The sequence below is a fragment of the Zosterops lateralis genome (genome assembly GCF_965231275.1).
Source record: "Zosterops lateralis genome assembly, chromosome: 2".
NCBI lineage: Eukaryota > Metazoa > Chordata > Aves > Passeriformes > Zosteropidae > Zosterops > Zosterops lateralis.
In genome coordinates this window covers 10073123-10097322 of record NC_139763.1, presented here as the reverse complement: position 1 = coordinate 10097322, position 24200 = coordinate 10073123, and the positions used below count along the sequence as shown (strand labels likewise).

Sequence of the window (24200 nt, the reverse complement as noted above, 5' to 3'; positions counted from 1 at the left end):
ACGAACCGTATTTTGATGGATTCATTTAATAAACATACCATACACTTCTCAAAAATAAATAAAGAACATCAGAAAAACCAATACTATCAACAACATGAAGCATTTAGTCATCTTCTTTTCTTTTCTTTGAAAGACATAAATGAAATTTCTAGGCACAGTTTTAGGCATTATAGAGGACACAGAGGCAATAGGTTAGTGTGCACTGCGCTGTACAAAAATACAGTCTGAATAAATTACATTGCTAGCCATAAGATTAGACTTCACTTACCAGTCAGTTCATTGCATGTTTAATAATATACAGTTACATGCTAATCCATATATATAATTTATATTTCAAACACATAGGTCTCTCTATATTTGTTGTTTTTTTAATTTACAAAAGCTAAACGAAGTTGTGCAAGAAATCCAGAAGAGGTGCTGGGTATTTGTCAGCACCGGACGGTATACTTTAAGCTTAAAAAATACAAATAACTAGCCCTGCTTGCAAGTTTGCTATATATATATTTATTCATATATATTTGGAAGAGAAAAAAAATGGGTTTTTTGTTGTGGGAGAGAATCATTCTGCCAGTGAGATAAAGTCAAACAACTGAAATAATGGTGACATGACACAGGCACAACATACAAAATTATTAATTTGTCGTACGTACACTCAGGACACAGACTTGCATCTTTTTTGTGGCTAAAAAAACCCCAAGAATCAGCACAAAGCTGCATTTACTTTTAGTTTCGTTCTGCAAAACAGAATGCTTGCCAATATTTGCAATGGTAAAGAGGAAAAAAAAAGACACTGCAGTAGCAACCTAAACCAAAGGAAGGTACCTAAATCCACATATGAGATGCCCAAACACAAAGGTCCTGAGGAGTCTCAGGTGAGTCCTAGCAGACTGCAGCACCTTCAAAAAGAAAAGCAGATGTTGGGACTGAAAATCAGATCTCTGACTCAGCTGTGAATCAAGAACCTTGTATTTAGGCATTCACATTTGTAAATTGTTTTGCCTGAACACCTTTCACATTAACAGCCAGTGACTCGAAGAGCACACACCATTCATTTGCATTTGCCTTAGGCCTGGCAGTCGCTCTTGCTCAAACTCTACATAAAGAAAAACAATTTGATAAATTAGATATGGGTTTAGCATTTCTTGCCAGCACAGATGAAGAGCCACACAATGCCAGCCCCAAAACACCATCTTCTTATAAAGATACAGACATCTTATCACAGTGGGCTTCTCTGCACTAATCTAATTCCCATGCCAAAATACAATGTTCTCCATGCTGCTAAATAAAAGCAGAGCTACACAGCTGTTCAGGAATTTACTGAGTTAACTTTATACTGAATATCTGCCTTAAGTCAGTCTCAGGAAATAAAGCAGAGTTACAAATGCTCTCTTGGTGCCTGTGAAATAACTGGATACAAGTTTTCCTCCCATCCTTTTTGTTCTGCAGGCATTGCCACACAGTCCCCTTCATGTCAGGCTGTCATTTTGCTCCATCTAATCTAATTAATCACCACTGGCTCTGCAAAGACTGCCCATTCAGAATATTCTGCCACGGTAGTAAAGACTGAACTCCAGAGCATCCCAGAGTTTTATAAACCATCTCCACAAGGCAGCAGTACTTGCACAATGACCTCCTAAAGACAGCCCCATGGTCCCCTGGTCATTCCAGACCCTCAGCACCCTGCAGATGGTGGCCCAGCAGTAACACAAGAGATGCCACCTTATCGCCTGGTAATTCAGGAGCTTTTTCCATGGAACCAGCAAAACCATTTGTGTAGAGGTGGATGCGCAACCCCAGCATATCTGCTTGTGCAGAGGTTCACACAGAATATATTTTAAATTTCTCCATTAAAAAAAATAGTCATTTCTAAAGATCACAGTTGTATAAAAATATGCTTATAAGTAATTGAAAATATCCAAATTAGCAAATTGTAAACAAAAATAAAAGTGATGCGGATTAAATTCATGTGAAGGTTCTCCCTATTTTATCTTGGGTTTCATTTCATGAGTACAGTCTCTGGATGCTTTAAGTGGGAAACATACTAAGCAAGGAGTAAACAGATGTACATAATCATCAAAAAGTCCATTAGAAACTCATCTTTTAAAAACAAGGGATTACCTCCTGAAGTGCTAATGTTTCAATATGGACATGATGGGGTCTCAGCTTTATTCTTGATGATCAGAGATATTCACAACCTAACCAGATTTTTTTTAAAAATGGCAGTTTTGTAATTTGCAACACCCTTAGAAAAGAATTTTTAGCAAGTATTATATTACACATGGAATAGCAAGAAGTTATTTTTGTTCAATTCTACCTTAACTTGATGTGAACTTCTAAGCAGTTCCCATAACACAGAGTCTGTACAAGGGCATATACAGAAGACAAACCATTGTGTGTTTATTTTGTAACACCAATCAGAATTGGGGGTATACCAATCCAAGACTTTCAAGAATGTGTACAAAGTCAGTATTTTAACCACTGCATCACAGCTCATATTACAATTTTAAGATGAATCATTTCTCTCTCTCTGCATATATATTTGCATTATATATATTCATTTGTACTAACAAATGCCTTTCAAAAATATAACTGAACTTGTTCCATATGCATTCTTTTCATGACAATGGTTGCAGGTTAAATGGGTACTCAGGACAACTGCAATTCATTCATACATTTTAGATGTCTCAGGGACAGAACAGGTCTTTTTCTATTCCCCTTTATCTTCACCCCTCCAGCAAAACACTCAGAGCTGAGACAACTTCCAACTACACAGTCAGAAGCACATGTCTCTGGGTTTGGACTTCCTTCAACAATCTGCTACAGCTGGCACAGTGATGTCGATTACTAATTCATGAAATCCTGTGTGGGTTGGTGGCTTGTTTGGGTTTTTCTTTTTTTTTTTTTTTTTTAATTATTCTCCCAGCAGACTGTTGAATGCAGATATTAGACAAGTCATTAACCAGTTACATTCACTGCCCTCAACACAGTCCCTTGCAACTAATTCCTTAAGAGCGCTTTTGAGCAAGTAGCAAGGGGCCAACTCAGCCTATTGTACAAGATGCCACTGCCTGCTTATCAGACATCTGAATCCTCTATGATACAGGGAAACTTCTAAATGGAGCCCATACCAGCTGCTCCCCTGAAGGCAATAGCAGATGCTGGCATTGCATTCTCATTCCAACTAGTTTTCTCACAATGATCGCTGTCACGTAGATCCTTTTGCTTGTTGTCAGGAAAAAGGAAGTTTATGTATCAGCAGCTTGCAGCATCTGCCTATGTAAGATCAGCAATCCTAGTGTTTGCAGTTCTTCTAAATGGTTGTAAAAGCTGGTTACAGTGTTCACACCCAAAAGGCAAAGGCTATTTTATCAACAGAGCAGACTGTTTGGTGCTCCACAAGTGTTCTAAAAAAACTGTGAGCTAGAAAAGATGGGGTAATCCTTTTTTTAATTTTTCTTTTCATTAAATGATTCTAGTAATAGTCTTCATAGTTCTTAGGGTTTAGGCAATAAAGAATGGCACCCCCAAATGAAAATATAGTTGCACCCCATGCCAGGCCATAGCCCCAGTTGAATTCATGGTATATTTTCAAGCTGACCGTTTCGATGAACTTGATTGGGTAAAGGACTAAGCTGCAGACCTGGAGAACAACTGAAAGAGAAAAAAAGTACAAATGTCAGAAGAAGCCTTATTTTGCTTCCCTAAAACAAAGAAAATATCAAATAACTGAAATTCACATATAAAATGCTTTTGGTGATTTTTAGCTTATAAGTGCTGCTCTTTTTAAATCACCTTCATTTCATTCACAGAGAACAGAGCAGCTCTTCCATTCTCCCTGGTTGATGAACAAATATTATTGCTGTGATATAATGATGATCCTTCAAATATCCACAAAATAGACAGCGAGAGTAGTATTTCCAAAATTCTTTTCTGTCTCTCCTTTATATTTTAGTTTGCAGTCATTACTCCTTCCATAACAGCAAAACTTCTTCTATTGCTGTTATAAATAAGTCAAAATGAGAAGCGAGAATACATATTAAGAAATGTAGCTGAGAATCAAATAATTTACTTAGCCTAGAAATAATTCATTGTCATAGGTGATATATACTTGTTCTCAGTAGAGACCCAGGGAATCACATATTTCATATGCATTACTGTGTTTTGTAATCAGAATTAATGACATTCTCACACAGAATACCAAGGAATCTATAAAATTTGATCAGTCACTAAACTTCAAACCAGCAAACCATTATGAATTTAGGGGGTGGGCCAGAAATACTGTGTGATGAAAGAAGATAATAAAATAGATCAAATCTGAGACATTAAAAAGCTTCAAAATCATTACTTCCTATAGAACTGTCTCAGAGGCACAGACACACAATGGCCATTTCACTCCCACACATGCCCTTGTCCAACTGGCCCCTTTCATTAACCCTGGAGACAAATGCTCATCTGTCCTGAGGACAGGACTGGTATGGGGAGATCATGTCCCATGTTCATTGGGACCTCAGTGATAAAACTCTATAATATAAACACTCACTGGAAATTTCAGCTCATCCCACCTTAGCCTTACAGAGTAGTCTTTGGACCCTTACTTGAGACTGACAATCTGAGTAATGTTTGCACAGCGGATTTTCTGATGTGGATATCAAAATCCACAGGACTTTTTTTTTTAATTCTACGGTTATTGAAGTGTTACTTAATGTTATTCCATTTGAATATAATTTTTTGTCTGTCAGCTCACAAAATACTGCGCAACATTTGAGAAACTCTTATGGAAAGATTATGCATTCCAATTCTGTATAATGAGAACATCTTTATATCCAAAAGCACCTCAACAAATGCTCAGCTTTCAGACTCATCTTTAAGACCACTGAAGGTCAGAAAGGATTTCTGAAAGTGTATGGAAATACATGAATTTTTCTTTAGTGGCTTCCTGCACTGGGAGTGCAGCATCCCTGCTGAGTCAGTGCAGAAGCTGCTCCATGTGTGTCTGTGTCAAGTGCAAACCAAGGATGTCTCCACCTTCCCCAGTATAACATATGAAGTATGCTTAATTTCAGTCTACAGATTGGACTTGTCAAAACACAACCAAAAAAAAAAGTGATTCTCTTGGAAGAGAAACATGTTGCTAAAGCAGCAACACACACAAGAGGTTGTTTTTTTTTTTTTACATTTCCATAGTGAGGGTTCCAGCTTTTCCTACTATTGGTCCAGATTTGCCATTGTAGAACTCAAAGGAAGTGCTGGCAGCAAGTGGCTGGTGGGAGCAGCCACCCTACACAGCACTGTCACCAGTTTGCACTAATTTTGCCTTCTGTCATTGTTTTTCCCTGTAGAGCAGGAAGGGAGCTGTGTGAGCTAGAAACAGCAGTCACTGAAGTTATGAGAAATGACCAGCATGACCCCAAAAGATGTTGAAAGCAATGCCTGCAACTACTGATCTATTTCTAATGAATTTAAAGGAAGTCCATGCTATGCTATCCTGCTTAAGGGAAGTGTGTACTGTCCTTCTTCAGAAGCACAAGTCTTTTCCTGCAGAAAAAAAGGCTGCAAAGCAAATCTTTAAAAATCTGCTACTCAAATGTTATTCAGACAAGACTAATCATCTCAAACTTGACTGTTCACTTCAAATCTAGGCACATTTTTTATGAAGCAGTACCATGCTTGCAATATGGGAACAGGAATACTAGTTTTATTCCATTCACATTAAATATAAGCTATTATACATACTCATCATATTAAACATGCAGAAATCATAATAAAGGCTTTACGAGTAGGAAAGTTTAATTTCAGTTATTTTTTTTCTTTGTTTAAATGTTGGACTGTAAGTTTTGAGTCAAAGAACACCCCACTTATGATATGGCTTTCTAATTGATCTGTAATTATGAAAATGCTGGTGCTGGCTATTAAATTCTGTACTTCTGTTCTCTATCTCCTGCTCATTTCTGATGAGGAAAGCACTTCATTAATAAGTGCTGGGTGCTTCAAAGATTACCTGACAGAAACAATGACAGAAAAACAAAAATTCCTCTTTATAGTGCCAGGCAAGCTGGCAGTAATGAGAGTGGACACTGATCTCAGAGATTCAGGATGGACATCAAAAAAGAAAAAGGTATCTTAAGAGGGTAGTATGAGCCCAGGACAACATGCTTGGAAAGATTGCAACATCTTCATGGTTGAATTTCTTCAAAACTGGACCAGACACAGCTGTCACTGTTAGTGACCATCCTGCCTCAACAAGGAGCTTGGAATGCATAACCCACAGAGTATTTTCCCCAACAGTATTTCTTTGATATTATTACTCTTTTTGCTGCCCTGTAGCAGCCTGCACTACAGTCTACTGAAGACAGTCCTACTTTTTCAGACCATTCCATCAACTTCACAAAATCAAATTCTGGCTTTCAATGTATCTGCAATTTTTTCTACTTCTACTGTAAAATTTGAAAAGTAAACTTTCATTCTATCTTCCACCTCATTATGAAAATAGATAATAGCACAGAACTAAGGATGCAATCCAGCTGGACTGTGTGCTGTCAGAATTAAGACACCTCCTTAAGTATTCTCCAATTTTTATCTGCCACCATTTTATATTACTCTCTTAACTATAATATTTTCACTTAGCCACTGTTTTCCCTAGCTTGCATGTAAAAGCATCTTGTGAAACGTGTTAAAAGCTTGCTAACCTCAACAGGTTATTCTTCCAAACACTGTCACATTTGTTAAAACACAGCACCAAAAAGCAAGCATCTCGAATTTTTCTTCTGTTGCTGTTATGGGCTTTCAGCAAGCACACTTTCTCTTTCTGCCCCTAAATTAGACCTGGTTAGCACTTAGTTAAATGCTAAATGTATCAGGATATTTTTGTGAGCTGGGGTTTTGAGGGTGGAGTTTCCAGGGCCAGTTTGGTCCATGAGCTGGAGACCACCACTAGACCAAAGAGCCACATGAGACAAGGTGGTTCCATGCAAGATTTCCTGCAACTGCCTCCCTGTCTGCTCCACATTTTTCCATTACCTAAGGCATTCCTCCACCTTTCAACATCAAACTGTCAGCTCTATGAAAATACATTCACATCTTTTCATTACTTGCTAGCCTATTCTCAGCATCTAGGTTGAATTTTGGGGTTTTTGGTTCCTTTTTTTCTCATCTCTTCCAGTCCTAGTCAGTCAATCTTCTCCTTCACCTACAGAATTGCTAACTGAAACCTGAAGCTGAGAAAAAAAATTAAGAAAAAAAATCAAAACTTGAAGGAAAAAATAGCCTGGAGCCAACTGTTTGGACTCTATAAAGCACCTAGAAATAACTTTTCCATTTTGTCCTTTCTTCCACGCAAAGACCTTTTCTACCCAACACCCACACATCATTAAATGCCTCTGGGAAATTCATTCTGTGCCCTTTTTCCAGAGGCAGCTGATAGACTCCTAGCCAGAGTCACACAGAATATTTGGTCTTGCCAGCACATTCACAGGTCAGGGTGGTGTTTATCCTAAAAGATTTGTGAAATCCACAGATGAAGGCTTGAATCCATAGAAAGCTGCATAAGGCACAAACTGCTATAATCTTAACCTTCCCCTCTTCAGTGGGGGATTCTTTCCATAATTCTTTCAAGATACGCCATCCATATTCATCTCTACAAATTGCTGACATCAAAGATAAAATCTGTAGGAAACGTCTTTTAACAATTTCAGTGTTGAATCCTGAAAGAATTCTCCTCAGATTTGCTAGATAATGAAGCAGAATGGAGCAAGTTGTCTTGGCCTTATCATTTCTCTTCTCATATGCTCCAGGTTATGGCTGTTCAAAATGCACGTGCACACACAGAGAGGCAAAGGGAAGATGTGAACACCATCATAAGCTAAAGAACCAATTTCATTTCCTCTTAGATTCAAGTAAGCATTAACCCCCCTCACCATCAACCTTTTGTAGTAAAGACTGGAAGCAATTTTATGCAGAGGGGAGCACATGAAGACAAGCAGCAGGATTTGAGAAAATCTTTTCCTGTGGAAAGCCATTTCTTTTTTTAGTACAAACTTAACTATAAAATAAGCAACAGAGCAAGACAGGCGTGTATGGCTGAATAATTACTGAGTCACCACACAACGTTACAACAAATGAAGCCAAAAGCCAAACAAGAAACCAGTACAAAGTCTAAATAACCTCATTTCCTTAAAAGTTAACTGCCCAGCCTACTTTTAAACCACACAATTAACACTGCATTTTAAAACAGTGGCATCAGTACCTTTATTAATTTAACCAAGCAAGCAATTCGACACAGAGAAAAAAACAGATGATTTCCACTCAGGAAATCTGATCCTAGGTTGCTTTAATTTCCTAAAAGCAAATGAAAAGTAATCTAGGAATGTGTCTCGAGCACATAAAAATGCATCCTGAAGGGCTCGGTTCCATCAAGGCAATGTTATCAGCAGGGGGCAGCAGGAGCCTTCCTGGAGTTGTGCTTCATCCCAAACTCCCTCCAACTCCACACTCTCATCCTCTCATATCCTCCTAAGTGGCTTTTTAAAATACATCCCGAAGGTTCTGTCATCCTCTTCGTTATGGGCTATCAGAAGGGGCTTAAGCTGCTGGCTCCAGTGCAGATGTGAGTGACAGGATGAAGGCAAAGCATGGCTGCTGAGTCTCAGGAGAATCTGAAACATCCATGCTGACAGAGCCCCAAAGCACCAGAATATATAAAAGGAGATGATTTGATATTGTAATTGTACCTCACTGGATTAGTCTTACAGACAATTCAGGTTCTTAGGTCTCCCTTAAGATTTTGTGATAGTTTATATAAACTGTTCCATTTTTGCGTTTTTAAAACCAAACAGGGACTACACTGTGACAGCTTGTTAAATTAATAACCAAGCGAGATGACACAACAAAATTAATTCCTTATGGCACAGGGGCATATATAAACACCTTGCAAGATAATCCTATTTATTTTCACATGTAGAGCTTCCAGGGTTCACCTTTGGGTATTAACTTCCCTGTTTTAAAATTGCAAAAGAGAGAACATTAAAATAAAAATGGCTTTGCATGAAGAATAAAAATGGGGACATCAAACAGTACCAAGTCACAGAATAAAAATGGTATTTTGAGATTTATCCTCTGCAGTTTCCCCTGCTGCATATACTTCACAAAACAATAAATATAATGCAAATAAATAATTGCTTATGAACTAATAATAGTGCAACTGCAAAAATGATTAATGCTGTGCAGAACTTATAGCCTGAGAAACCTCACTGGAGTTAACCCAGAAGTAACGAAACACCTCTGAATTAATATGCAGAACAAGGCTTATCTCCCTCCATGAAAGTTCAGCTGCTCTCAGGGAATCTTTTTAATGATGCCAGTGCTTACCTGCAGCAAAGAGCATGACTGCAACTGGTCTGTAGAACCGCCTCCGAGATCCCACGCAGATGGAGATCAGCCCCACCAGGAAAGCTATGAGGATAATGGCAGCACCACCCAGCAGCAGAGCCAGAGTAGCTATCTGCCAGTCTAGGGGGGGAAAAAAAAACAAAGAGGGAAAAAAAAATAATAAATCAATTTCAGTAACACAAGCCCACAGGCCTGATAGAAACAACAGAATATGAGGAACACAGAGGCTGCATCGAGGCTCGGGTAAATAAACAGCTGTGCCTTGGATTTCTTTTCCCCTAATTAGTGAATCACCTTCATAGAAACAGATGTAACTCAGAAGCAAAGTGCCACAACCTCCCACGCTTACTCAAGCCTTAGTTGGCCTCGTTGGGATTTTGTCTCAAGCAAAACTGAGTAATTTGGTCCCCCGTTTTTTTTAATCCTATTTAGAATGAGCAATTGAGGCTGGCTCAGGATTAGCTGGTGTTGTGTTAGCTGACCCTCAGTCTGCTGTAACTTTCTCACAAAAGAGAGTGAAAGTCAAACCTCTGCTTGAGATGATCAGGATGACAGAGCAAGGGAAATACATGGAGCCTACCTATCCTTTGGGAAGTACCAAGGCCACACAGTGGGAGTAAAAAAACTGAAGAGATGCTCAAAGGTTTAAAATATGTTTTTTGGTTTGGTTTTTGTTTTGTTTTTTTTTTTTCTAACACTAAAAGGCAGCTGGAAGCCAAGACTTTCTAAAGGCAGTAGCAATCATTAGCTGCAGAACCAAATCTCAAGCCCATTTTAAAATGTCAGTTATCTTCAAGCATCACTTTTCTTCCCCCAAAAGCAACCTCTGCACTTGGCCCAGGGTATTTTCTAGTTATTCTCATATATGATGGATGCAGTTATAAAGAACACATTGGCAGTCTTATATCACATAAATCAAAATCCATTTGTAAGCTGATGGCCATGATGCATGTATACAACATCCAAGATCTAACTTAAGAGGTTCTGTGGGATTTTGGAAAGGCACAGGCTTTGGGCTGTCTCTTTTCCCAAAAGAATATCTAAGATCTTTCCTCTCTCCAGTAGCAGGAATCAAGAAAAAATAATCAGATCACTATTTACTGCTTATCACTACTATTTACTAGTTCAAGGAAGATGATATAATTTCAGCTCATGGGAAAAGGACCTATGCATCCTTTGCATCTCACTACTTTGAAAATACTAGCAGTCAGGTGATACTCAGAATAAAATGTCCAAATGCATGACACAGTTCAAAGAAAATAAGATTATTATTTCCAAATTAAATTAGATATCTTAAGGTTACTAAAACAACAACAACAACAACAGTGAACATCCTCTTTTGGGAATGAGCAAAAAGCACTGTTTTAAATAAACAATGGATCCAGTTTCAAGAGGAATCTAATCTGCTGAAGATACAGACAGCGCAGCTGTGGAGTTTGGGAATGGAATCCTGGCAGCTATTATCACCAAAAAGCCTTCACATATTACATGAAAAAGGATGAAGGAGATTAAAAGAAGAAAGTGGGTAGAAGAGCTATAAAAGCATTGCTTGAAAATAAACTGATTTGAAGGTGTGTTTGTGCAGGTACACATTTATTTTCATTTTTTGCAGAAATCCAGGCATGTCCTTTACTAATAATTTAATTACTAAGTACTCAACCTTCCAAGCTATTTTACTCCTTGTTTTCCTACTGGAGTAAACCCCAAGGCTGGAAACAATCTTTCATTCTATCATCAGCATGCAACCTCTAATATCATTTTGCTGTGTGCCCCACTGCTAAACCATCATTATTGGGATGGAAATGTGATTTTAGTACTGGACAGAGATGTTTCAGTGAGTGGTTTTTAATATTACCATGAGCCTTCAGAAACACCAAGAGATCAGTGTGCCAATGATTTAGAAAGCATTTTTCCAATATCAGAGTGCACTACAGATATAAAAACCAGAAATAAATAAACAGAATGGACCACTTTGGAACAATATTTAGGGAATCCTTGCACTAGAAAATTACACAAAGACCATCCACATAAATCCACATCACACTGAAGTTAGAAGACACATAAAATAAATGAAATAAATCAAAGGGCCAGACAGGGAAACTCAGAAACTAAAATTTTTTGAAAGTCATCACAAATAATAAAACATTAAATGTTATCTTTGCATTGATCAGGTGCCAAACTCTAATGCAAAGAGAATGTACAACACTGGAATAGCAGCTAAATGGAAAAAGGTTGAGCATCCTATTGCTTTCCAAAGCCACACTGGAAAAACCACCAAACAACTGATAATAAATTAGGCAAAGATGATATAAGCATGAGGTTAGAATACAATTTAACTTCCAGGACAAATATACATATACAGATTTTAGAAAGGTTAAAAAATAAACAAACTACCTTACTATAGTACTGATGTGGGAGGTAAAAGGACAAATGAGTGTTGGGAGACACCTACACTCCCAACTAAAAAAGAACTGACTTGGATAAACAAAATTAATTTCTTGACTAAGACAACCTATCAGTGATGCTGACAGCAGGACAAAACTGAGGCTCTTACTGTTCCTCACTACCAGGTACTGAATGTTGTGCTCTGGGCCACATCTGGAATTGCCTGTTTGTTTTAGTCCCTTTCACAGGAGCATAAAATGCTGCCAGCCTTTGCCTTGAGCTGCAGGGACTTTGGTTGAAGAACATGGTGAAGGTCAGACATTAATGCACAAAGAATACAGGACTAAACTTTCCTACACTGGCTACCATAGTAACTACATGTTTAATTCTTGTGTTTAATTCTTGTCATCTTGGAAAAATGTTAACTTTCAATTCTGAAAGTCATTTGATCTGGTGACAAAAAAAAAGCTTATGGTGGATCAAGAAAGCAAAATCTTCTACATGGGTCTTCAACTTAACAGCAATTCTTAATTTTTTTTTTTTTTTTTTTTTTTTTTAATCCAGGCCATTGGACTTTACACAAAATAAAAAGAAACATCCAAAGAAAATAGAACCATTACCTCTGAAGGCAGAGCACCCCATAAATCAGATAGCTACAATATAAACACATACAGTAAACAAAGTTCTTCTACAATAAAGATCTGTAGTGTTTCTCAGACTACCCAAAACTGATTTACAGCACAAAGCACCAAAATGGAATCAGGAGATTGTTCTATTACACAGTGCTACTGGTACACAGAACATAAACATCATAAACCTACTTTATAGTATCCAAAATATGCTTGTACCTCTTCTAGGCATGCACCAATCTTGCAAATAAGTTACTACTAAGAACTGTAAGTTCACTGAGACTGCTTGTTCTCACAGAGATAGAAATATGTAAAAACACAAGTAAAACGGGGCCTTATAGTTGATAATTATTACTTTTCTGCATTCAAAGCACAATTGGTTACACTTAAAGAGTACACATTGGTCTTTTTCACTGTACACCACTACAGTTTTTAAACTACACATCCATCATCCAAGAAAAATACTAGGAAATGGTAAAAAAAACCTAGTAAAACTCACAGAAATGTTAATAAACTTTTAGACTTTAAAAAGTACTGTGACCTAATGTCATGCCCAAATAAGATTTTCTTTGTTGGTTTAGATAACTTTAGATTTTTTCAGTGTTCCAGCATTTTAGCAATACTTTAAGAACTTCACTAATAGTGCCACCTATCCCATCCAAATTAGAATTAAGACATTTTTGACAATTGTTAAGTAACTTGAGAGATTTCTTAAGAAAATGCTCACTTAATGCATCGTATTTTTAGGCCTGAAAATCCCCAAGAAGCATCCGTATGTCTACAACCATAAGAAATATATAGTGCAGTTCTGACAGCGATTACAGTGTTTGCATATTTTTAACTATAAAAATCTGCCCATTAGTTTGGGAATGTGGGCTTCAGTATTTGGAAATATATATAAATATGAACCTAGGCACTTAACACATATTTTCAATACATATTTGGTGAAAAACTTTATTACAATTGCCATTTTCAGTTAAAAAAAAAACTTCAAAAAATCAAAAAGCCCCCAAACCATAATGATAATATTTCTTTTTAGTTAGTTCCTCATAAAACAGTCAGTGCCTTTCTAGGGGACAGCTTGGTCTCCTTGCTGTTTGGAAATTCTGCTTGTTTCTTAGTGACCCAGAGGCATGTCAACTGTACATTGACATTTCTTATTCTCCTCTCTTCTTTCCCCAAAAGAAATGACCCAAGGCTTTAAGCTGTACAGTAATTTTTAATTAAGAGCAGTGCTATTACCTCTATTTCTTGGACAAAATATTTCACTACTAGGAAAAAATCAGGGAAAGCCATAAAAGAAAAAGAAAACACATCAAAGTCCTGAAATGTGTATTTTAATAACTAGGTCCTTTTTTTAACACATGAAAGACAAATGCAAAAGGCTAGTATAGATGTCATGTTTTCAGTAAGTTACCCCAAAATTAAATTTTTTTTTCAACATGGTATTCTACCATGTAAAAGAAGTAGTGGGCATAGAAACATACTGTGGAATATGTGAAACATTTGTGTATAGGGCACTTTCAGACAGTGCATGTGAACTGAATTAATTTCTTAGAGAAACAATCAAATATTCCTTTCTTCCATACAATGGCTCTTCACTAAGTCTTTTCCTTATAAAGGCTGAAGTACCAAATGCATGCAGTTCTTACATGATGAGGGCAATGCCTGACCTTCTAGCACTAAACAAAATCTTGGTAAAAAACAAAAACACAACACTCAAGTAAGTTTTTCTGATTCATTGCAATGCTTCCACTTATCAAGTACCTGCCCTCAGACAATAAATACTCTTAAGAATTTGCAATATACCATTTAAAATCAGGAATAATGATTTTGAAAGAATGTGTGAAGCAGAGAAACTTGAGACACCCACACATAAGAAATTAAATGTAACCCACTGAGTATCATAAAAATCAACTTAAATAAACACAATAACTAGAGATATTCCTAATTGCTTCATATTCAAACTTAGATATCAAATAGCCAACAAAAGTTTAAGAAGTGTAGTGTATATATAAAAACATAAAGGCAAACTCTAGTTCCTGGAAGTGCTTTGGTTGCATGATCCACGAGATTTCTCCTTTCTCCAGGAGGATCATGAGCAGGTGGTTCTGTGGAAGGCAAAGGTCCACTGAATTCTGTGAAATTGCTGAGGAACAGAAGGGGTCATTAAATTCTGACATCAAATTACCCCCTCAGAGGTCACCTTTGGAGCCTCAATCCTAGGCAGAATGATGGTTTCTAAAGAGCTGCTCAGAAGAATTCCGCCCTGGGTGAAGGGAATATTGGCTACAGCTGGGAAGCCCAGGGGCTGTAATTTACTGGGTCCACACTGCTCCTGCCCAGCCAGCCTGCAAGTCCTTTGGGATCCCACAGTGGACACTTCTGAACACTGCAGGCAGAAGTGCTTTCTGGCAAGATCCATACCAAACCTCTATAAATTGCTCTAGCCATAGCTTTTCACAGTGGAGCCTTGTACAAAAATGACAATAAATATTTTCTGCTTGTTGATTAGTATAGTATGTTTGCTAGTACTGGCTGCTGCACAGACATACCCTGGCCTTTATATTTTCTTTTTATTTTATGGCTGGAGAATAAGATTTTTCTGAAGTGGGAAAATTGCATGTGCATGTGGCTACTCAAGTCACTCAGACACTTAAAAAGCATTACCAGAGCTCCAGGAACCAGCCAGCTCTGGCTGAAAGCATAATTTCCTTAAGAGAGAACTCACTTTACACCAAGGCTTTCTTCTAAAAGCCATAAATTTAAACAAATTAAATAGCTATGTTAAGTAACAGATATGTTAAGAAGAAGCTGTTTGTGGACTTGACACTTTCCCTAAGAAATCTGTATCTTCATCCACACACAGCAGCACGTGGGACAAAGCCCTCAATAACCCAAGTGCTGCACAACACCCATGAGATGAACAGGAAGACTTTTCCAGAGCTCTAATTCACCAGGACACAGACAACACCCAAAGAGAAATTTAAGCATTTCATGCTGGGTGCCAAAATCCCTAAGTGCCTCCTAAGGATAATTCAGAGGCTCCACATAAGGCATCAGTCATTTTGCATTTACTGTACAAGAGGCTTGCAGGATGATTGAGTGTTCCTGATGCTAAGTGGAGAGTCAGCCAGAATCAGTAAAAAAAAAAAAAAAAAAAAAAAAAAAGAGAACAAGCAGAGAGATGTCCAAAAAAACAGCTTTCTGGTGCAGACCCCGTGTCTTACAGAGGTGCAGAATGCCAATGGGTAATGAGGGTAGCCAACCAGTGAAGGAGGAAAGGCAGGTGGCTTCCTTAGGTGCCATACACCAGGGGCTAGAGAGCTGCTCAGAAGCTCTAAGTTCTTTGCTTCCCAGCTCTTCCTCTAACCTCACACCTCTGCTCTCTTTTCCCAGTAGGATTCCTTGACTGCTAGGGTAAGTTGTAACTGCTCTCCTCCATCTGCTAGACCCAAGCTGCAAAAAGATTTATGAGGTCCATGAACAAATATGAACAAGGGAATCTAAATCTGAGTCTTGCTTCAGAGAGCCCCTTATCTAACTGGTCCCTTCCAACACTGTTGCTGTTTATGCACCTTTCCCCTGATGCACAACAATGCTGACCATTACTGGATGGCAGCCCAGATCCAGGGCTCTCTCACCTTTGAGGGAAAAAGGCCTTAGCAGCCCCTACAGAGCTTCAACCCTCTCACTTGGGCTCCTCCTATGGCTTTTCTCTTTTCCAAGAGCAAGATAACTGAGACGAGAGAGAAAGAGGTTGACCATTCCAGGCAAGATAACAGCCCACTGGCAGGATAAACCAGCCAGAAGGTGCTTTCCCAACTACCCTCCTCAGCCTGGAAAGGATGTGCCTGAAAGTCTGGGAGAATAACTAGGCAGCCACTCTGCAGACTGCTCACCTCACCATGAAAAGCAGTGCCCTTTACCTTCCACCCAAAGATGCCATTGGGAGTGCAGGGGCAATTTGGTTACATGTGTAAAAACATAGTTAGCAACGCTACTGCTGTGTAAAAGAGACAGCAAGACAACAAAATGGTCTGAATGCCTGGGGGGTTGCAGGTGCATGAGCAACTTGAAATGCAGCAGGTGCTTGCTCATCTGCCCACAGACACACACTTCTCCTGAAGAATAAAGCTTGTATTTCTTATTTATATGAAATGTATACACTTTGCAGAGGTGTGAGTTGGGGTGAGGTATGTTGTATGTCTGCTCTGTGGCCTGCCTTTATTTCAAAAATCACAAAGTCCTTTAAACACAGGACAACTTCAAATGAAGAATTAGGTGTTGCCATTATACAGATCTTTATTTTACCATTTATAAGCAACATGCATTGCACACTGCTTTTGCCAACAGAGGACTTCAAGACAAGCACAGCATTACAGAAAATCATGTAATCTATAATTCATTCACAGAATAGTACAGCATGTACTCAGGCATTTCCTCTATTGAATACACAGCATTCTTCTGAGATTAGCTTGCTACTATGTCATTTTAATTATTGGATATTCATTCATTCAATAAAAATAATAAAAAAACCCTTCAAACAACTGCACATGCCCACAACTTTGAGAACTTCTCAAAAACCTGAAACTTAGAAACTCTGCCATTAGGAAAGAAGTGTGGGAGATGTGTTATGTAAACTTTTCACAATAAGCTCACTATTTCTGACCTCTTCTACAAAAGCTACTACTTTCTAGCAAGCTGAAGTACTGTGCTTTGCATTGGAACTGGAATGTAACTATTTTCCACAGTTATTAATGTTCTTCCAGAAAACTGACAATCTTCTGCAACTTTCAAAACTCATTCCATTGTTCCTTGAGAAAAACAATTAGCATTTAAAAGAATTTGAATTGTACTTCCCATCAGAAGGACGGCTTTAAGTAGAATAAGTGAAATACATAAAGCAATACAGATGGATGGACTTTACCACTCCTCCTGTTACCCTGAATCTTATGTGGTCATCGTGGGCCACAAATCAGTAGCAGAGGCAAGGCCACTCTCTATGCAATTCTAAATACAGAAATCTCATCAAATATTAAAACTTCTTGCATTATCCCTAACTCCAGGGACATCATATTTAATAAGCAAAACTTAAAGCAATGGGATACATTACTGATTTAAAAATTCCAAAGAACAACAGCAGTTGCAACAACCCACTATAGCTACAAGTCTTTTTTTTTTTTTTTTTTTTTTTTAAGAGTATTATCATTGATAAGGTGTATGGTGCTCTTGCCCTGATCAGATGAACTCACATAAACAACACACGTGTACTCTAACCCTGTCTCTTACTGGTTGGAGAAGGGTGGCTGCACTGGTACCCTCCACCATACTACACACAGCAGACTGCTGAACAGGATCTGCTGCTCCCACAGCCTTGGGAAGTCTGAGGGTAAAATAACTGGTCCATTTGTAAGAGAGGGAGCACACCTTAAAACATTCTATTAGGGGCTGCTGTGAGGGGTCATTAAGCCAATTCAAGGCATTCTGCACAGTCTGAAGAAGCCAGACGGACATCAGGCATAAACAGAGTATCAGTCATCACAGAATCACAAGAATAATTTAGGTTGGGAAGGACTTCTGGAAGTCACATAGTTCAGCTCCCCAAGGAAAGTAGGGCCAGCCTTCAAGTCAGACTCAACTTCAAAGTTAGATCAGCCTGATCAGATTCTTAGACACTGAGTTTGAAGTAATATGGCTTTTGATCTTATATCCATCTTTAGATAAAATGCTGGGGATGATTATTAGAGTTAATACACAAAATGACAGACTACGGTATTCAAAACCTGAAGGAATGTTTTATTAATTCCTCCTTAGATTGTATGAGCCACTTCTTTCAGGTTAGTAAAATTACATTCATTCTTCTGTTATTTTACAGCAAACTACCAGCCTTGCTGAGCTTTTCACAAATACATGTCAACATCAAATCTGAGCAATGATCCAGATCTTCTAATGAGGAAGCTGCTTTTGAGCTAGCAATTTCCCCTTGGAACAGCTCCTTAGATTCTGAACAAGGAGATACCATCCAAGACTATTCTGGCATGTCAATTCAGATATCTGCAGCTAATGTGTAATTAAGGTTAAGCCCCTTGAAGTGCTACCGAATTGAACAGCATCTGATGCTGTTTTTATTTTAAGAACAAATTAGAACAAAATTACAAGCATAAAACTAGACTCAAGTTGTTTACTGCACTATGCTACAGGCTAAGCTTACCTTCATTGTTTGCTCATCACAAAGTTTAATATACATTCAGAGACTCTGTTGCATGCATTTCCTAGAGAATGTTTTGTTTCTCAAGCATTCATTTTTGAATGTTCTAAAAGAGCATAATATTCTTGAAGAAAACTGAACATTACATAAAGAAATCCACAGGTTGTAAAGTAACAAAGTCACATACCCCCACATTCACCAGAATGAATACAGTCAATGAAAACCATTCAAATGTATTTTTATATATGCTGTTTTCACAATAAACTGAAAGGCTGGAAAGGAGCCATTGTTTTCTATGAATAACATATACATGTATTTAAGTCAGAATAGACAATGTTCACCTGCAGGTCAGATTCTATGGAGCCCTTTATTTCTTCCACATTGTATTTGTGTACCTTAGATTTAAAGGGGTATAATGGCTGCAGTCTACTGCACAAATTCAAATTTACTGTTATTAATCTGCAGGAAGAAGACAAGTACCTGTACAGGTATAGATACACCAGGCAGCTTTACACAGGATGAATTAATTTTAGTGCTGTGACAGGAATAAATATTCATATACAACTCTTGATAAATCTGCAAATGAACCATCACAAACTAGACGTAATGCATTTCAAATAAGGTCTAAAAAAATAAGTTTGTTTAAAGACACACAAGTTTAAAATACAGTTGGTCTAAAGACAACTTGTGCATTAGCCAAGGTAAGCTTTGATCACAAAAAATAGTTATATGCCCAGACAGTTGGTGAAACTACAGAGTTTTACAAATGAATTTCTGAATTTCAAGATTTTATAACTAAGCTTTCCACACTGGCAACTTTGTTAGTTTTTCATTTCCTAAAGCTACTGCTAGTGAGAGGTTTACACAGACCCTAAGGACTCCAAAAAAAAGAGAAGAAAAGCAAATTAAGATGAGATATTTTTTAATTTTCAGATGCCAAAAATTAATTAGACTCACTATTTTATATACTTGAATCATAATTATTGTGAAGTACTTACACAAGTTTAAAAGTAGTATGTGAGCAAACAATACTACTGCAAGTTACAAAAAAGCCAATGGAACAGTGAATGAATGTGAAAACATGCTCCAAGCACTAGCACTGCTCAAGGAAAAATGAGATTATACCCTGCTATAACAGCCATGCTCTGTGCATTTCCTTCTGCTCTCCACTACCAAGTTGCCCTTCTTACAGCAGTCAGGGGTCCTACATCTAATTACAACAAAAGTTTTTAATTAAACCTCGAATATGCTTTAACAGCTTCTAGTATGAGCTTGCCCTTGATGGTGCCACTTGAGGTGCTCTCCTTCAAGGGATGATGAAGCAAATCTCTTAAAACCATGGGTGAAGATGCATTTTTTCCTGTGTGTGCTGCTGCTTCTCACAGCCAGCTGCAAAGCTGCCTGCACGGGTATCAAGCTAAAAGAGCTTTCCCTGTGGGAGCTCTCCACTATCTCCAAAATACTGCTTGCTGGATTCACAATGGAGGAGGAAAGTGCACTTAAAATATTAATGCCTGCACACAAAATGGTCTCAAATATGTGCCCAATCCAACCTGGTGAACTCAGTGGGAGCCCTCTTATTGGCTTTAATAGCAATTGTACCAGGCTAGCAGAAGGCAAAAGAAAAACAGTGCAATTTCTCTTATTTCAGGTCTGGTCAGAATGTAGCTGAACATGAGGAAAGTGAAAGGTTTATCCCAGTTACCTCAAGTAAAACAATCATTCACTTCTTCCACAGTAGCTTGTGAAACTTGGCTCTACTAGACTGGAAAGCATTTGAGGAAAACGGGTGAAGCTCATTCAAAGAACTTGAATAAAACTGGATAGGCAGGAATTTGTGCACATGACAGAAGGCACCAGCAGAGGACAGATCATGTTTTCAACACACAGCATCCAATGAAAACTACATCTCATTCCCATCCATCCTCACCCATTCATCTTCCACATCCCCACAGACAGACAGGTGACCAATAGAGGAACAAGAGAGATTAGTGTCCTTTTATGCTGTTCCATAAGCTGTCCTGCTTCTCCTCCCGCCCCACTTTTGTGTGTCTGTGTGCCTGTGTGTGTGTGTGTGTGTGTGTGTACACACGCATGCGTGACAGGGACATGGAGCCGGGGGGAACCAGCAAAGTGCCTGGAGCTGGGGGGGAGCTGAAGCAGGTTCTCATTCAAGCCATCTGAAAAGTCTTTCTGTAATCAAGGGGATACTATTTCAGGAGACAGGGAGAAGGGGCAAAGGATTCACGTTGCTAAGGAGACACGTAGAAGCTGACATTCCTACATAAATTTCCATTTATACCAGAGAAGGCAAAGAAAGCACTCCAAACTTTGTGCAGATGCTCTGGTAACTGACTGAAACCAGCATTTCTTTACAATTAATTTTATGTTATGGAAAACAAAATCCCAAGCAACATTTAAACCCTCAAATATTACTGCACACGACAGGAGAAAAAAAAAAAAAAAAAAAAAAAAAAAAGCACAGCAGCAAAGGAACCTGTATTCCAACTCAAACTGAGATCAGTTATTTCCCAGAACCTATACAAGGACTTCAGAGAATAGAGGGAAACAAAACACACCGAGAATGCAGCCAGTCCTTTGCTTTCCTTCCCAAAACACACATCTTGTCGCTGCACGATTTATCCAACCAAAGAGCACAGCAATCCAAACAGATGATTTATCAACGCAAGTGTGTGTGTGGACAGGAATGGGGGTGAAAATGATGTGGGGGGAGGCTGGCTGCATTCGTCAGTGTTTCTATTGGGGCTCCAGAAGTTGCTATCACGCATAAAGTAAATAAAACCACCCATGAAAACCAAAACAATTATCGTACTACAAAAGAATTTACTGAAAAAAAAAATCAACAGGCAGCTTGTTTTTAAAATTCATAACCCGCTTTTGAAGTGCTCCAAGCAATAGTGAAAAGACGTTTTAAAAAATAACAATCTGTGATCAAAGACCTAAAAAGGTGAAGAACGAATGAACATGAAGAAATCTCAACGGGGAGTGGGGCATGAAGGCAAAGGAGCGTGAAAGACGACGGGGAGATCGGTACGTGCTAGAGAAAGACACACACAAGCACACCCGGCGTGGTGGTGATGGAGAGAGTCCGAGCCCAGGCGGCCCCACTCTGGACAAAGTAGCAACCAGTTTAGGAAGCCTCAACTTTCCAAAATCAGAGACTTCTCAGATGGGGGCGGAGGGCAATTATAGGATGATACTCGATCCCAAACTGTATAGGGAAAGCAACCACACGGGGGAAAAAAAAAAAAAAAAAAATCAAAACTAGTTCAAACTCGGGACAATAAATACCACGGCATACACGGAGCCCCCTTCGCTCACAGAAGCTCCCTCACCCCTCCGGCAGCCCGGGCACGATCCGAGCACGGGCTCTGGGCGCTGCCCCTCCCCGGGAGCGCCGCCGCCTCCGCCCCAGCCCGAGCGCCGGCGAGATGCGGGGCCGGGGAGGCTGAGGGGAGGACGGGGAGGAGGAGGGTGGGGACGGGTGAAGGGGCTCGGGAAGGAAGGGAGGGGGTGCGGAGGGCGGGAGGACAAAGGTGCAGGTGACTCTCTCTAGAGGCGGCCGGAGCCGGGCGGGGACCAGAGGCAGAAACGGGAGAGGCGGGGAAGCAGCGGGGGCAGCGGGGCACGGCCCCGGGCACTGCCCCGGTCCGGGGGGCTAGCCCTGGGAAGGGGCCAGGATACAGCCCCGAAGGAGACAGGGGTGAAAGAGAGGCAGCTCGAGGGATGCTGGTGGGTCAGCCAGGGCACGGAATTGCCAGTGCCCGGGGCGCGGCCAAGGGAGCGGGAGGCGGACGAGGAGGGGGGAAAGCAGCGAGGGCCGGCGGCCGAGGGGAGCGGAGCAGGCTGGGGCAGCCGAATCTCACCGCTGTGCAGCGTCGACTCGCAGAGCCAGCTGTCCAAGTTGCCCGGCTTGCGGCAGGACTCCCAGAGGGACAGGTAGTACTGGTGGTCCGCCGTCACCCAGGCGGGGCTCAGCACGGCTCCCAGGTCCAGGCACAGCGCCAGAAAGATGCACACCAGCCCCACCAGCTTCAGCGGGGTCAGCACCGAGACGCGCACTTCTTCCATGCCGCTGCCGGCCGAAGCCATGGGGCCCGGGGGAGACGAGGAGGAGGACGCGCTGCCGCCGGCCCCGAGGGGAACAGGAGCGAGAGCCCGGCTCCGCGCAGAAGGGGCGGGCGGAGGGAGAAGCGGCGAGACCAGCGCTGTCTAACGGCGGCCAGCGGCGTTCGCAGGCGGCGGCAGCGCCGCTCCCTCCCGCCCTCCTCCGCCGCGCTCCCGCCCCGCTCTATCAGGTGCAGCCGCTCCCCCGGCGCCGCCCGGCCCGGCCCGGCCCGGCCCAGCCCAGTGCGCTCCTCCCCGTGCCCGCCCCTGCCGGGGAGGCCTCGCTCCGGGGGAAGGGGCGGGGGCCGGCCCTGCCCGCCAGCCCCGCTCCGCTCCGCCCCGCCCCGGGCCACTTTGGGGAACTTTGAGCGGCCGCAGGCGGCGCCTGGAGCCGCTTGTATCGCCTCTTGTCGATCCCCGCTGCCCCCGAGCGATCCCTCCGGGGGTCTCGGCCGCGCTGGGAGCGGGAGAGGCACCGGCCCTGTCCCGGTTCTGCCCTGGCCCTGCCCCGGCCCTGCCCCGGCCCCGCCCCGGCCCTGTCCCGACCCCGTCCCGGCCCTGCCCCGGTTCTGTCCCGGCCCCGTCCCGGCCCTGCCCCGGTTCTGTCCCGGCCCCGTCCCGGCCCTGCCCCGGTTCTGTCCCGGCCCCGTCCCGGCCCTGCCCCGGTTCTGTCCCGACCCCGTCCCGGCCCTGCCCCGGTTCTGTCCCGACCCCGTCCCGGCCCTGTCCCAGCTCTGCCCGCGGGTGTGGCCGGGCCGTGAGGGGATCCCCGGCCCGCACCCCCGTCCAGGAGCCGCGCGAAAGGAAAATCCCACCTTGGATGTAGGATTAGCCGTGCCTGACCTTGGTTCTTCTTCTAGGGTGACCTTTAAATCACAAGTTATTAGTGGAGGGTTTTAAAAAAATAATTCGGCGTTTCATTATTCGCGTGTGGGGACTTACCTGCGGCTCGCGCTTCCCTCTCCCCGTCAGCGGCCTTGCTGATCCCGAATTAAATCTTTGAGGAAGGATAAGTGCTTTGCCCGGTTTCCATTTAGTCTCTGTTTATTTTGTTTAATTAGCACTGAGGTGCTGAGAATGTCAAGGGCAAATGTTTAGGTTGGTTATTAAACAAGGTGCTAGTATAATTCACTGTCTGAAGCAGCTCTTCCTCAAGATGCAAACACACAGAGGCACGGAGGTTGAGTGTAATGTCCATAAAGGATTATTAAAAAAAGAAGAGCAGGAAGATTTAACCTGCGGATTTTAAAGTGGATGTTGTTACTTATACTTGAGGGAGAGCTATAGACTGGGAAGAGAAAAATTAAGCCAGAAAAGCCATTATCTAGTGAAGAAACATGGAAAATCTTGTCCATGAGTGCTAATTATTATATCCCTATTAATAGTGTTTAGAGGTTTGGGGTTTTTTTTTACCTTCTAACTATAGGAATGTTCACATTAATTTAAAAAGGTGCAGGATTAAA

The 24200-nt window shown here is 40.9% G+C and overlaps 1 protein-coding gene across 1 annotated transcript; it reads right to left on the bottom strand.

The window, feature by feature from the left end:
• Positions 1 to 2848: 2848 nt before the first annotated feature.
• On the bottom strand, positions 2849 to 22828 carry TMEM47 (transmembrane protein 47). The gene is made up of 3 exons (XM_083883351.1): positions 22497 to 22828; positions 9364 to 9504; positions 2849 to 3651 (listed from the first exon to the last, which is right to left on the bottom strand). Exons 1-3 carry the CDS (start codon positions 22720 to 22722, stop codon positions 3473 to 3475), a joined length of 546 nt encoding a protein of 181 aa, XP_083739477.1. The 5' UTR covers positions 22723 to 22828; the 3' UTR covers positions 2849 to 3472.
• Positions 22829 to 24200: the final 1372 nt, after the last annotated feature.